Source organism: Lampetra fluviatilis, chromosome 12 (assembly GCF_964198595.1).
Source record: "Lampetra fluviatilis chromosome 12, kcLamFluv1.1, whole genome shotgun sequence".
Lineage (NCBI taxonomy): Eukaryota > Metazoa > Chordata > Hyperoartia > Petromyzontiformes > Petromyzontidae > Lampetra > Lampetra fluviatilis.
This window is the reverse complement of record NC_136286.1, coordinates 408,206-423,109: the sequence shown is the minus strand read 5'-3', so window position 1 is coordinate 423,109 and position 14,904 is coordinate 408,206. Positions and strand designations below refer to the sequence as shown.

The following is a 14,904-nucleotide window of genomic DNA, read 5'->3' as shown; positions in this document are numbered from 1 at the left end:
CCCAGAGTTTGCTCGTGTTCAAACAATGCTGGCGAAATTATTTCTCCGCAGAAGACTGTGTGACTGATGGGATGTAAACAAAACACGTATGTGGGGGGACAGATATGGGAAGGGGACGTACGTATTATCTACTTCTATCTATGCGACATTTTTGGCAGTATCAAAATTATGAAAAAATAAGATTAGGCTTTATCCTTTCTGGAAATAAAACAGGTGTTACACCACAGATACCTTTTGCAAGGCATCAATTCTGCATTAACCACGCGTACTTGTGGCAAAACATGCCCTGATAATATACGCAGTCTTTATTGCCTTGTCTCACCATTGTTAGACCAGAGAACGCCCAAAGGCAAACGGTGCAAAGACGAAGCAAGTCTCGGTGCATGTATCTCTCGGGTAGAGCAGTGTGTTATCTGCTTATGTCATGTTTCTTTCCACAACGACGCGGATGATTATTTTGTGTCGCACTTTCCCGATGGTTCGCGCCGTCACCAAACGGCGCGGTTCGACTCGAGGGTGATGGCATTGGTGAGTGCCTTCCAGAGCCGTCGTGACTTTCTCCCTGATATGGCCAGGAAATGTCGTTTTTGTGTTCCTATGATTTCTCGAGGCCCTTGTCTCTCCGTCTCAGCCGTTTTGATCACGACTCAGCTGCTGCTTCTATTGCGCCATCAAACATGTTAAACAAACCCACGCGACCTCCACAACCTCCACACAGTACCGTCCATTGTCGCGGTAGTCACACGGATCGAGTGTTCGTTTGGCCACGCCTCGGCGTCCTTGGCATCTTAATAAACACAGCCTCCATTAATACACATAATAGTTTCTCTTCAATACGACCTCGATTTGTCATTAAACAAATAGGCAGAACATTCTTCCCATATATGTCCCTCCCAAATAAAAAATGATTTATTTTACACATCCCATCGGCCACGTCTTGGGTTTTGCTAATGGCAAAATGCATTGGAGCAGTTTCGACAGCCCTCGTTTCATCAGCAGTCAGGCTTGCTTGAACCAATGCTGGTAACCTGCTAGATGTTTATTGGCAAGGAGCAAGTTATTTATTGCGCTTGTTTACCCTGGACAGCCTCCCTGACAAGTGAATCTCAATGCTTTTTCTGGGTTTTTTCCACTCGGTGGGCAATGATGCTCCGATATGAAATCCCAGAAATGGGGTGTTATTATTGGCCAATTTCACAGTTTTACAATGGGGGACCTGATTCGCGACGCAAGAACATAAAATACAAAACACAAAATGAGAAATGGCGTTCCTCAGAGGCCCCATTCAGTAGCGTGGCTATTGAGTTACAACCGCACCGGGGAGTCAATTCGCACAGAGAGCCCCCATCTAAATCCTGGCCACCAGGACCCTTCTGCTCTACAAAGCGCCGGTCCATGTGGCTGCGCTCAGAGGCAACAACGACAGCGGGGAGGAATGAGAGACCCCAGGTCCCTCCTCGGCCCCACGTCGTGGCCCGGGCTAACTCCGCGACTCCGACCGTCGGGGCCATTGGGCTGCCGGGCCGGGCCCCGCGGGAGCGGGACCGGTCGAGGGTGCTACGGCGTCCCTACGCCAGGGGGCGCACGGGCCCCGTGGGGGGGGACGCTGCTGGGTCTGCCGCCTCCCGGAGCCGCCTCACCGCTTCGGCCGACCTCGTCGATTCGGAACCTCCACCCCATCACCCTCTTCGCTCCGCCCAGGGGCCGCCACGTACGAAGGGGGAGTGGCGCGGGAACGCGGGGGACCCCCCCCCGCCAGTGTCCGCGACGCCGCGGGTCGCACGGGGCCCACGCCGAGCGGCGAGGCGATGGCGCGGAAGGCGGAGCGCGGGACCCTGGAGCTGAGCGCCGAGGTGGCCGTGCGAGTTCTGCTGTTTGGCGTCTTCTGGTGAGGACACGATGAGGTGGTGCTGGATGATGATGATGAGGTGGTTGGTGGTGGTGGCGGAGAGGGTTGCCACGTGTCCGGAGTTTGCTATCTGTGTACCGAGACGTGCTGGTTTGGTGCTGAGCTGTCGGTTCACTCCACGGTGTCGATAGACTTCGCCCAGGGGTCGGGAAAACCTGCGGCTCTTTCAGGACTGCAGTGCGGCTCTTGAAATGAAAAGAAAAGCATCTTGTTTTGTTTGCCGGCCCCTGACCATAGACGTCCAGTACACCGTGGTAGTCCAGTTTACCATGGGAGTACAGTTTACCATGGTAGTCCAGTTTACCGTGGTATTCCAGTTTACCATGTGAGTCCAGTTTACCATGGGAGTCCAGTGCACCATGTGAGTCCAGTTTACCATGTGAGTCCAGTTTACCACGGGAGTTCAGTTTACCATGGGAGTCCAGTTTACCATGGGAGTCCAGTTTACCATGGTATTACAGTTTACCATGGGAGTTCAGTGCACCATGTGAGTCTAGTTCACCATGTGAGTCCAGTGCACCATGGGAGTCCATTTTATCATGGGAGTACAGTTTACCATGGGAGTACAATTTACCATGTGAGTCCGGTTTACCATGTGAGTTCAGTGCACCATGTGAGTCCAGTTCACCATGGAAGTCCAGTTTACCATGGGAGTCCAGTGCACCATGTGAGTCCAGTGCACCATGGGAGTCCAGTTTACCATGGGAGTCCAGTTTAACATGGGAGTACAGTTTACCATGGGAGTACAATTTACCATGTGAGTCCGGTTTACCATGTGAGTTCAGTGCACCATGTGAGTCCAGTTCACCATGGAAGTCCAGTTTACCATGGGAGTCCAGTGCACCATGTGAGTCCAGTGCACCATGGAAGTCCAGTTTACCATGGGAGTCCAGTTTACCATGGGAGTACAGTTTACCATGGGAGTCCAGTGCACCATGTGAGTCCGGTTTACCATGTGAGTTCAGTGCACCATGTGAGTCCAGTTCACCATGGAAGTCTAGTTTACCATGGGAGTCCAGTGCACCATGTGAGTCCAGTGCACCATGGAAGTCCAGTTTACCATAGGAGTCCAGTTTACCATGGGAGTACAGTTTACCATGGGAGTACAATTTACCATGTGAGTCCGGTTTACCATGTGAGTTCAGTGCACCATGTGAGTCTAGTTCACCATGGAAGTCCAGTTTACCATGGGAGTCCAGTGCACCATGTGAGTCCAGTGCACCATGGAAGTCCAGTTTACCATGGGAGTCCAGTTTACCATGGGAGAACAGTTTACCATGGGAGTCCAGTGCACCATGGGAGTCCAGTTTACCATGGGAGTACAGTGCACCATGTGAGTCCAGTTCACCATGTGAGTCCAGTTCACCATGTGAGTCCAGTTTACCATGGGAGTCCAGTGCACCATGTGAGTCCAGTTCACCATGTGAGTCCAGTTTACCATGGGAGTACAGTTTACCATGATAGTCCGGTTTACCATGGGAGTACAGTTCACCATGGGAGTCCAGTTTACTGTGCGAGTCCAGTTCACCATGGGAGTTCAGTACACCATGTGAGTCCAGTTCATCATGTGAGTCCAGTTCACCATGATAGTCCAGTTCACCATGGTAGTCCAGTTTACCATGGACAGGTGTGGGCAACCTGTGGCTCTGGAGCCGCATGCGTCACATGAATGACTGTTCGGGACGTTTTTTATTGTAATGAGCGACTTCCGCGACACGTCGTGTAGATTGCACTCTTCTTTATTCCACGTACGGGCACAGCACAGGCCAACGTTATCGGCTTCCTCTCCAAGCACACACTGATATATTAACGTTCTACAGACTACACACACGGTTGATCACACGGTCGATCACACCGCGGGTTCCGCCCGTCCGCTCCCAGTCTCGCCTCTGGCTGACGGCGTGCTGGGGAGGGCGATGGAAGTCCACAGGAGATCCGCCACGTGGCCGAACGACGGAGAGAGATGACGGCGAGCAGCGAAGCAGTCCGGACCCAAGACTCCACACACCGAGTCCGCCTCCGCGTGTATTGCTGTAGGCACGGCTAGGCTCCGCCTCCGGCCACGCCCTCTCGTGGAACTTTCTCGCCGGTTCTCGCATTTTCTCGGCCGGCCCTGCCCTTCACCTTTGGCCTAGATACTTCTCCCTTTGGGGATTGGATAATGTTTATAATGGTGCCTGTACCTGTGCTTCCCTGTTCCAACCAGTAGATGTCACTATCTCATTACATTATTAAGGATCACCATCTCGTATTCACCACACGCATTGCGGTTCGTGGATTTTTTGTTGAATACTGAATTTGAAAAACATTTTGGTTGTCGACCCCTGACTTAAACCACTAGAAACGTGTCCCGGGTTTTGGTCTGCAGTGGAAAGCCCCAAAGGTGTGGCGCTGCCCCCTATGGTAGTGGCGGCGGCAGAGGAATGAGGCAACTTGAAACGACCAAACCTGTGGTTTTAAAAGCCAACAGCGTCTGCTGCTGTTCGTGTCAGGAAGGCACTGAATTCTTAACGGGACCCGCAGATCACACTGGGGATTTGCATCCAGTTGCACAATACACCGTAGGGCCCCCCCCGCCCCACATTGCAATTTAATCTGATGCTGGAAAATGGCGAAAGTTGAGGGAAATTGTCACCTTAGGAGTTGGGTGAATTCGGCAATGTGATCTCTTCCACACCATGCCACGCTGTCACCAGAGCCAGGTCCAGAAACACGCCACTCTGCTGCTGCTGCTGCCAACTGCGTGTGCTCGCTGTCCCATATGCGTGGCGTCAAAGTGTACCTAGCCTGGCGTAAAACACAGTGGGGACGTCGCCATCTCTTAATGACGAATGTTGTTGTCGTCGTTGCGTGCTTGGGGGCAGGTGGAGCGAGAGCCTGCAGCCCTTTGAGAGGAAGATCCAGCCCGAGGAGATGTGGCTGTACCGCAACCCTCTCGTGGAGAAGGACGTATTCCCCACGTCCATCATGTTTGTATGGAGAGCAGCAGCATTACTTAGTTGTGTTATTATTGTTATTGCTGCGCTTGTTTACCCGAGAAAGCCTCGCCGAGTCTCAAAGTCTCTTTTTCAGGAGAGTTCTGCCAAGTTATCGCAGGAGGGAGCGATGTTGCTTTTGTCTAATCCCAGTAGAGTAATTTTCATGTAATTTTTTAGCATTGGGATATTTGGGCAATATCAGTTTGTGTGCATGAGTGTGTTTTATTAAACTATGGGAGGAAACCCAAAACCCCACAGGAAACCTGTGCAGAAATGGGGGAGAACAGATAAACCTCACAAAAAAAGGAATCCGAGATGGGCATTGACCCCAGGCCCTTGTTGCTGTGAGGCAAGAGCGTTACCAATGAGCACCCTCGTAGCATTAACAGACAACCAGTGATGCTAGTTAATGTTCTTCCTTGTTTCAAACTCTATTTCCCGTGCCCAAATGTACCCAAAAGTAGTTCAATATACATACAAAAAAGGTATTGCATGTCAGCTAAAGCACCATGCTCATGAAAACCTGAACCCATAACCGTTGCTGTTCTGCTGTCATTACCACTGCCCTCAGGCCATCTCATTTTCTGCTCCGCTGGTGGCAATCTTCATATGCTGGTTTCTGCAGTGTCACAACCGGGCCGACACCACGCATGCGCTTCTCGGTAGGAATCACACCGGCGGCGAAAGACTTCTTCACTGTGCAACCCCCCCCCCCATTCATGGTGACGTGAAGTCACTCTTGAAGGGTTGGGGTGCGGTTTTGTTTCTAATGTCGGTGAAAGAGCCGGAGCGTAATTCTTAAAGAGGAAGCGCGAGCGGCACAGGTAATCTGCACTGACGAGGGGTTGTGGCTTCTGTTCCCCCAGCCTCCTCGTTGGCACTGGCCCTGAACGGCGTTCTAACCAACACTGTGAAGCTGATCGTGGGGAGGTGAGTCGGGCAAGGAAACCTGCGATTACAGCACAACAGCTGTGCTCGGCTTACCCAACAGGTCTGATCCTAACTGTAAAAGCACGAGAACGATGATGCATCATTTGGAAATAATTACGACCGCTGTGCGTGTTGACAGGCCGAGGCCAGACTTTTTCTTCCGGTGTTTTCCGGACGGCAAGCAGACCAGTGACCTACAGTGCTCTGGTGCTCCTGACGACGTCATCGAGGGTCGCAAGAGCTTCCCAAGTGGCCACTCCTCATGTACGAAACTTGCTTCTGTGATGGAAGTTGTGTCCCTGTCTTGGGAGGTTGCAAAAGAGCGAGAACAGATCCTGGCAACTGGCTGTAGGGCCGGCTGGTTCAGAAGACATCAATGTGCCAGGGAGGGCTTCACACCAGAAATGACCAATCAAGGTCCCACTTGACTTTGTGTCGAGGTGTGGACATTCACGACTGTCGACCACAAGCTGCACATCTCCACAACACTGCATCGCACAGGAGACATTTGGGAATAACGGTGCACAGTGGGAGTTTGTGTTTGCGCGAGTGTGTGTATATTTCCGGGCGTTTGCATACGTGTCTGTAAATGTGGCCAATAGTAACTGCCCCAACAGTCCGTCACAGGCCACTATACAGGGGATGTTTTTCTTTGCGTAGTTGCGTTTGCAGGGCTGGGCTTCACAGCGCTCTACATGGCGGGAAAGCTGCACTGCTTCTCGGAGGGCGGACGGGGCAGGGCGTGGCGCCTCTGCCTGGCGCTGCTGCCCCTCCACAGCGCAGCCGTGATCGCCCTGTCCCGCACATGTGACTACAAGCACCACTGGCAGGGTGAGACTGCACTCGTGCTGACACCAACAAAAACTGTGGAAAATATGGGAGAGAGATTTTACAGGATGGCTTTGAGGATAAACATTTATATTTTTTTAAAGTAAATAATGATTTAAATGTGTTTAAGTAGATATGTGTCATTTGTAAAAATTAAGTATTTTTTTTTCAGAAATGTAAAACAGTGGTGTATTTTTAGTTTACCATCTGATTTCAACTGCAGGTTGAATTAAGCAGAATAATTCAGTCGGGGCCATTGCAGATCACGAGAAAAGTATTTTTTATCTAGTCATTGTAAATTATTACGGCTTGTAAATGCTACCACATCTCCCAATGCTGTACAGTAACGGTGGGCATATAGTATTGATCTTGGTAGTCAGTCATTAACACTCTATTTCTGTTGGGGATGCGTTCCTGGAAAACACGATGTTAGGCAAAACAATGTAAAATCAAAACCTATTTTACTATTGACTAAATATATAAATTTAGGATACGTTCCTGGGGTGAATTTTTTAAATAAATTTTTTAGAAATAATCACTATAATAAGCCCAGAATGTATGTGTCCCCGTGCGTGACGTCACTCCACATGAGGCCCACTCCCCCGCGTGAAGTTACTCCACATGAGGCCCACCCCCCCGCGTGACGTCACACCACAGGCCCACACCCCCTCATTAATATTCATGAGTGGATGGATTTTTACACAAACGCAGAGGAAGGTCCAGCTGAATTTAATCATTTATTACGCAAAGTCGCTTCAAATATGACATTTCTTTACAATAAATATCTGCGGCACAGTGCTACATCCAAACGTGACGTTACTGCAAAAGAGCCCCCCCCCCGTCATTAATAATCATGAGCGGGTGGATTTTTACACCCCCGCAGAAGAAGGTCAAGCGGAAAGAAATATTTTTACCCAAATTCGCTTGAAATTTGACGTTTCTTTATTGAAAAAGTTAATCAAATGACTAATATAATGAGCCAAGAATGTGTGACCTGTGTGTGATGTCACTCCACATGAGGCCCACCCCTCCACGTGACGTCACTCCATATGAGGCACACTCCCCTCCCTCATGAATATTCATGAGTCGGTGGATTTTTACACTAATGCAGAGGAAGGTCGAGCTAAATTAAATAATTTATTACGCAAAATCGCTTCAAATATGACGTTTCTTTACAGAAAGTGACGGTAAAAACAAATCTATGCAGCACACTGCTACATCCGTACATGACGTCACTGCAAAAGAGGCCCCCCGCCATTAATATTCATGCCCGCGTGGAAAATTACACTAATGCACAAGAAGGTCGTGCACTCCACATACCGCACCCCTCCCTCATTAATAATCATGAGCTGAACAATTTTTCTATTGAATATTTCAGATTTGCTGCAAATATGCATCCGTCCTTGGACGGGCAAAAAAGCTAGTATTAAATATGTACCAAAGAAATTACAAAATTTCTCCAAAAAGATATACAGGCAGTCCCCGACTTACGAGCGCTCAATTTACGAACATCTGCACTTATGAACGAGTTTCCATAAGGCTTGACTTAAAGCTTTTGTGACTGCAGGAATTCATATTCTTTAGGTCTTTCGGTAAAGTCATGTTTCATGTTACTTTAGTTAACGTTTTATTTACTATACATTCATTATCACAGTATTACATGTTCAATATTTCGTATTTATGAGTTTAAGAATTCTTCCCTTTTTTGTAGACCCATAATACATAACATTGATCGTATGTCCATTTAAATACAGTACACTATTGGGTTCTGACTTACAAACTGTTCTGACTTACAAACAGGTCTTGGGAACGGAATCCGTTCATAAGTCAAGGATTGCCTGTGTACTGTAACTAGTTTCAATATATGAGTTAACACAGAGTACTCACCACAGATGGCAGCGGAGATTGCATTTCGAGAGGGTATTCCAGTATCCAGCATTACGTACGGTGCGAAAGTAGTTCAACATACATACATGGCGATGTTGTCAACACTGACGCTTGAGTGCCCTTTTGGGGGCGCTGTGGCATTGTGTCATCAGGTACGCTGCCCAAACTACTGCATTCTTATTTTTACATTTTTCAAAACGACGTTATAGTGAAACAACATAAATATGAGCAGTGCAAATATAAGACTTCCTGTACTTGCTTGTGTTTACTTAGTTTGATTTTATTGGAATGCCTATCTGATATCTGTGCATGATGCATCTCGGAACTCTTCTGAAAATTATGGTCTTTACTTAGGACCTGGTGAAGTAATACAATTCAACTCTGGACACATGAGGGAAGAGATCGGCGTAACCTCTGTGTGTTCGTCGTGTGTTGAATGGCGTATAGATGTGCTGGTGGGCTCGCTGCTTGGGCTGGCGTGTGCTGTGCTCGCCTATCGCCAGCACTACCCGGCGCTGGGCCACGCCAAGTCACACCACCCGATTGTCTCTATCAGGACCCGGCGCACCAGTGAGCGGGAACCCCCGGCCTCGTACGACCTCGATGTGTGATGGAGCAGGAGCAGCAGAAGGAGTCACTTGGGCTGCACATGATATAGAGGGTTCCATGTTCATGACCATTTGACAAAGATCAAGAATAAATACACAACTGGAGAGATGGCGTGGAGCATGTGCACCTTCTGGTGGTAGGACATTGCTCCGATGAACCTGAAAACTAGAGGATCTGAAACATTCCAGCACATCTATCACCATTCCTTGATGAAACTCAACTGCAGTTGTAGTCCACATTCCACTGTCTGACTCGTGATCGGCAGTGTCAAAGGCAGCGGTCGGATCGCTGGTGCGTGTCCACGGGGCAAATTGTTGCCACCTGTTCAAGTTTGTGTCCGTTCCTTCAGTTTCACAAACACACAATGCACATTCCCTTGCCTTGGGAGCGAGCGAGGCGTTGTCGGTGACCTCGTGACCATGTCCAATAAAAATGTCAGGCAAAGCCTGGTGTCCAGATAACCCAGTGTGGTTGTGTGAATTTTCTTTGGTACGGGAAAGGCCACCCAGAGCTTCTGGGAGGCCCAGGGTAGAATCCACAGGTCTGTATTGGGCAGGGTTCCCAGGGAATTGGCACCTCTATTCAGATGGCAACAGTTGACTTGTACTGACATCTGGTGTTGTGTTGAACTATTCCAGTTAACTGCACAGTTTTGATAGACCTAGGCTGAGAGATATATCTGGGTTTGGTCTACGGTTTGGTTTACAGTGGAAAAGGTGTCAATCCTAGTTATGGACGTCTATTATGCGAGGCTTGGGGCAATTTACCCCTTTTAGCTGCCACCGCTGCTTTGGATGCCACCAAGCTACAAGCACGGTGCCCAAACCAAAGATAACATGATGCGTGTCAAAATAGTGTGACCTCTTGCGACAGCATTCGTATGAACTGCTCTTACTGCCATACCAGTGTCTCAAATGATTTGTTTGATCCACGTATCACGGGGGCGACCATGGGGGTTGAGTGCAGTTTTCATATCTACGCATATCCTGACAAAGGACTTGTCGACTTCAATAAGCCATGTCACGTATATTGTCGAACATCAAATGATTTTTGTTCCTCCAAACAGGAGACATTGGTGACAATGGTGATTGGCAGCTCATTTTGCTTGGTCTAAAATAAACCAAAGGTATGCTTTGTAGTCCATAAAGAATGGTTTTGCACCTATCACAAAAAATTGCTCTGGTTTTATTATCTCTGGAAGCCTAAATTTTCCAGATGTAAGTCTCACTGCAGCCATTTAAACATGAAAGCCAAATAGTTAATTGTTGCTCACATAATGTACTACTGCCAATGGAAATGCTGGCTTTGCCTGAATGTTACCTGGATGCTGCTGTAAAACCCTTAATAGTTATTTGATGATCATGGCTTGTTCAGTCATGGTCTGTGCAGATAACGTTGCAATGAGGCTCGCTCTATGCGTTTTTTATACACGAGGACGGTGTGGGCTAGGATTACTTTCTGCCAGAGGTGGGACAAAGTCATTGTTATGCAAGTCCAAGTCGAGTCGCAAGTCATCAAATTCATGACTCGAGTCTGACTCGAGTCCAAGTCACATGACTCGAGTCCACATCTCATAGGTGGGACAAAGTCATTGTTATGCAAGTCCAAGTCGAGTCGCAAGTCATCAAATTCATGACTCGAGTCTGACTCGAGTCCAAGTCACATGACTCGAGTCCACACCTCTGCTTTCTGCCACCTTTGTCTACCCATTGCTGATGTTTCGACACTGCACCAGATACTCATTTAAGACATACAAACAAAAGAGACAGAGCCAGACATATAAAGACACAGAGAGATGGACAAGTAATACATTTAGAGGTAGCGTGTCCCTTAAACTACAAAGGGTACGCTTAAAATGTATTCTAGATTTGAAGCTTTCATTACTGCAAGGATTCATATTATGTTTTTTCAGTAAAGTCACGTAGGTAAAAATGTTTCAATTAAAATTAATAAAAATAAAATAAAAATCACGACGTTTCGGAGGCAACACAAGCTTCCGTCTTCAGGTGGAACCGGCACAGCACGATTGCTGTATCAAGTAAGAGAAATTCCAAGAAAACCGTCCTTGTATATATACTGGTTGAGGGTGGGAGGAGCCAAGGTAGGCCCCTGGATATTATTGTTGTGAGGTTCGGTGCAGCTGAAGCACGCTGTTAGGAATGAGCCTTTGTTGTGTAGACTGGTTGAACTGGGAGGTTCCAAAAGTTGTTAAGGTGCGGCTGCTGTAAATGGGACTGAGCCTTTGTTATGTAGAGGTTGGTGCGGCTGAAGTCGCTGCTAGGAATGAGCCTTTGTTGTGTAGACTGGTTGAACTGGGAGGTTCCAAGAGTTGTTAAGGTGCGGCTGCTGTAAAGGTGCGGCTGCTGTAAATGGGACTGAGCCTTTGTTATGTAGATGCTACGTTGCTGGGATTAATTCTAGATTTGCCAAATATAGGCCATAAGGTGAAGACGTTTTACGTTTAATCCCGTTCCCATATATGGGGCACTAAATTCTTTTCATTCTAATAAAAAGATCTATTGTTTTTGGGCGTGAAAATAAAAGTTCTCCATGTCTAATCCTGCAGTTTATTTTTTATTACTGTTTAAAGTCGGCAATATTTCTTTCCTCGCGTAATCATAGTTTGATCATCAGTGATGAGGCTTCGCGGAACAATCTTCACGTGCTTCCCGCTAGACCAATAAGGTGGCCACTTTTTTGGAACGAGAGGTAAACATTAGTCCAAGATGTCTGCGCCCTTGTTGTCAATATCGAGTAGTAAAGAGGAGGAAATTACGACCAGACCACCTTTAAAAGTCCGTAAAAAGTATTTTAAACAATGCTACATGCATCTCACGTCCATAAAGAAAGAAGAAACAAAGGATTTTACACGCACACGGTGGGATACATTCAGAAACTGCGTCAAACGGTGGCTTTTTTTGCAAGGAGAGAATCGGAGAATAGCAGAAACATACAAACATTGTCGTGTCATTGACAAAAAGCGCTTGGATGCGGCCGAGAAACGGGCCACACAGCGTCCTGAAGCTCAAGATCAAGGCCAGTCTGTGCCATCAGGTAGTAACGTTAGTATCGCTGCAGTTGATTGTCCCACAAACAAACTTAGGTCCAGGACCGGCCTGCCAGTAACTTGTGCTGGTCCTGTGCTTTCTGCCTTGTGCATAATTTGTAAGAAAACGGACAAGTACATTACTGTGGGAGGCAAACGCTAGAAGGACCTGTTGGGGCCGCTGGTCCCCGAGGTCCCTCCCTGCTGCGTGCCGATGGCTGGGGCTCCGCCGTTTGCCGACCCTTTGCTACTCTGCGACCAGCTGCTGCCATCGCCGATGATGGCAGCCTCGGCCGGTCGGTGCGCCCTGTTTTTGTCTTGTTTTGCTTGATCGCCTGTGCTGGTGAGAGAGAGGCCTGCTGTTCAGTCATCTGTGCTGGTGAGAGGGGCCTGCTGTTCATCACACCTTTGTTGGGAGAGGCCTGCTGTTCAGCACACCTGTGTCCTGTGCTGGTGAGAGGGGCCTGCTGTTCAGCACATCCGTGCTGGTGAGAGGGGCCTGCTGCTTAGCACACCTTTGTTGGGAGAGGCCTGCTGTTCAGCACACCCGTGCTGGTGAGGGAGGCCTGCTGCTCAGCTCACCCGTGCTGGTGAGAAGATGGCGCTGATGATGGTAGCCTCAGCGAGTCGGTGGACCCTGTTGTGTCTTGTTTTGTCTGTTAATTCAGTGTTCTGCCAATATTTTCGGAGTTCTCTGACAAGAGACGAACTTCTAAACATCAGGGAAACAATTCCTGTGGACTTATTTCCCACTTTTCTGCTTGCAGCGGCAGAATTAGTGGGCATTCTAGTCACAACCACGCAAGGCTTTACTCAAGCAGCAAAACGACGCCGAAGGGGTAAACGGTCGGGGGCTCTAGTACGGCTACGCAGACGCGGGATCCGAACAGTGCTTCCGAGCTTTTTCCTCTCCAATGTACGTTCACTATGTAACAAAATGGACGAACTTCAGCTACTGATGGTGAAAAACAGAGACTTTATTTTATCTTCTATTTTATGCTTCACAGAGACATGGCTGTGTGATTTGATCCCAGACACTGCGTTACAACTGGCAGGCTTCCAACTCGTAAGATCGGATCGGGACATAGCACTCTCCGACAAGACGAAAGGCGGTGGTATATGTTTTTACATTAATAGTGGCTGGTGTGTAGCTGTCACAGTGATTCTGCAACATTGTTCTCCGTTCCTTGAATCATTTTTTATAAACTGTAAACCTTTCTACTCGCCTCGCGAGATCGCGTCGTTCATTTTGGTCGGAGTATATTTGTCGCCGGGACCTCAGGTTAAAGAGGCCCAACGCATGCTCGCCGACCAGATTCTAAGTGTGGAGCGAGCAAATCCAGATTCGCTGGTTATCGTACTTGGCGACTTTAACAAAGGTAATCTCAGCCACGAACTCCCCAAATACAGACAATTCATTAAATGCCCTACCAGAGAAGGGAACACTCTGGATCACTGTTACACTACAGTCAGTAGAGCCTACCACGCCGTCCCCAGAGCAGCACTGGGACACTCTGACCATGTCATGGTCCACCTAATTCCTGCATACAGGCAGAAACTAAAGCTCTGTAAACCTGCTGTGAGGACATTTAAACAGTGGACTTGTGAGGCTATAGAGGAATTGCGGGCGTGCTTGGACTGTACTGACTGGGATATGTTCACGACTGCTACCAATAGTCTGGATGAACTCACAGAGGCTGTGACGTCGTACATCAGCTTCTGTGAGGACTGCTGTATTCCAACACGCACCAGGGTGAACTTCAACAACAACAAGCCCTGGTTCTCAGCAAAGTGTAGTGACATAAGAAGGGAGGGGCTGCTGGGGGCTTTGGGTTCCCGGACGGGTCCAGACGCTTAAGCCTCTGGGCGCCAAGCGCTGGGTTCCCAGGGGGTCCAGACGCTTAAGCCTCTGGGCGCCAGGCGTTGGGTTCCCAGGCGCTTAAGCCTTTTGGCGCCGCCAACGGGGGGGGGGGGGGGGGCTGTGTGTGCTCTGTGGGATGTCTGGTGGCACACACGGCCCCACCCCTCATTGGACTAGGCATAAAAAGGGGAGCTCCCTAGACGATCGGGGCCAGTTGTAACTCAAGACCCAAGACCCACGACCAGCCATCTGAAGACCCTGGGATGTTGTGAGAGCGAGTGGTGGGACTCTGGAACTCCCGACTCTACGACCTTGTGAGGGCGAGTTCCAGAGCGTAGCCAGAGTAGAGTATCTAGGCTGTGTACCTAGGCTGTGTACCTAGGCTGTAACAGAGTATCAGGACTGTTGGAGTGTTGTGTTGTAATACAGAAGTTACCTCTACAAGTGTCTCCGGAACCCGTTACATTTGGCGTCAGAAGTGGCAATGGAGACAAGAAGTAAGCCACGTACCTTCAGTCCTGACGGCGATGTTGAGGAGCAAGCGGCGACGGGGCAGCTAACTCGGGCCGACAACGACGCCGCACCGCCGGCTGAGCAGTCGTCCACCACACCTGCCGATCCTCCTCCAGCGTCGGGAGCAGCAATGGAGGAAACGCTGCTTCGCCTCACTGAGCTGCTCCACGCCACCGTCTCCATCCTGGACGACATGCGTCTCTCACAGGCGGAGACAGGAGGGAGAAAGGCGGCGCAGCGGCCGCGCCATTCCGCCGGCTCCCACACAAAGATGGCAGCCGTTCCCGCCACAAATACATCCGGGTGTGTCGTCACTTCTGCCGGGGGAGCAATGACCGCTGGG

The 14,904-nt window shown here is 49.1% G+C and overlaps 1 protein-coding gene across 1 annotated transcript; it reads left to right on the top strand.

Annotated features, from left to right (window-relative positions):
- The first annotated feature begins 1,617 nt into the window (after positions 1–1,617).
- LOC144934917 (phospholipid phosphatase 4-like) lies at positions 1,618–9,578 on the top strand. The gene is made up of 7 exons (XM_078861181.1): positions 1,618–1,888; positions 4,774–4,882; positions 5,459–5,549; positions 5,754–5,817; positions 5,957–6,081; positions 6,478–6,648; positions 8,980–9,578. The coding sequence occupies exons 1-7, from the start codon at positions 1,809–1,811 to the stop codon at positions 9,141–9,143; spliced, it is 804 nt and encodes a 267-aa protein (XP_078717307.1). The 5' UTR covers positions 1,618–1,808; the 3' UTR covers positions 9,144–9,578.
- The last annotated feature ends 5,326 nt before the right edge of the window (positions 9,579–14,904 follow it).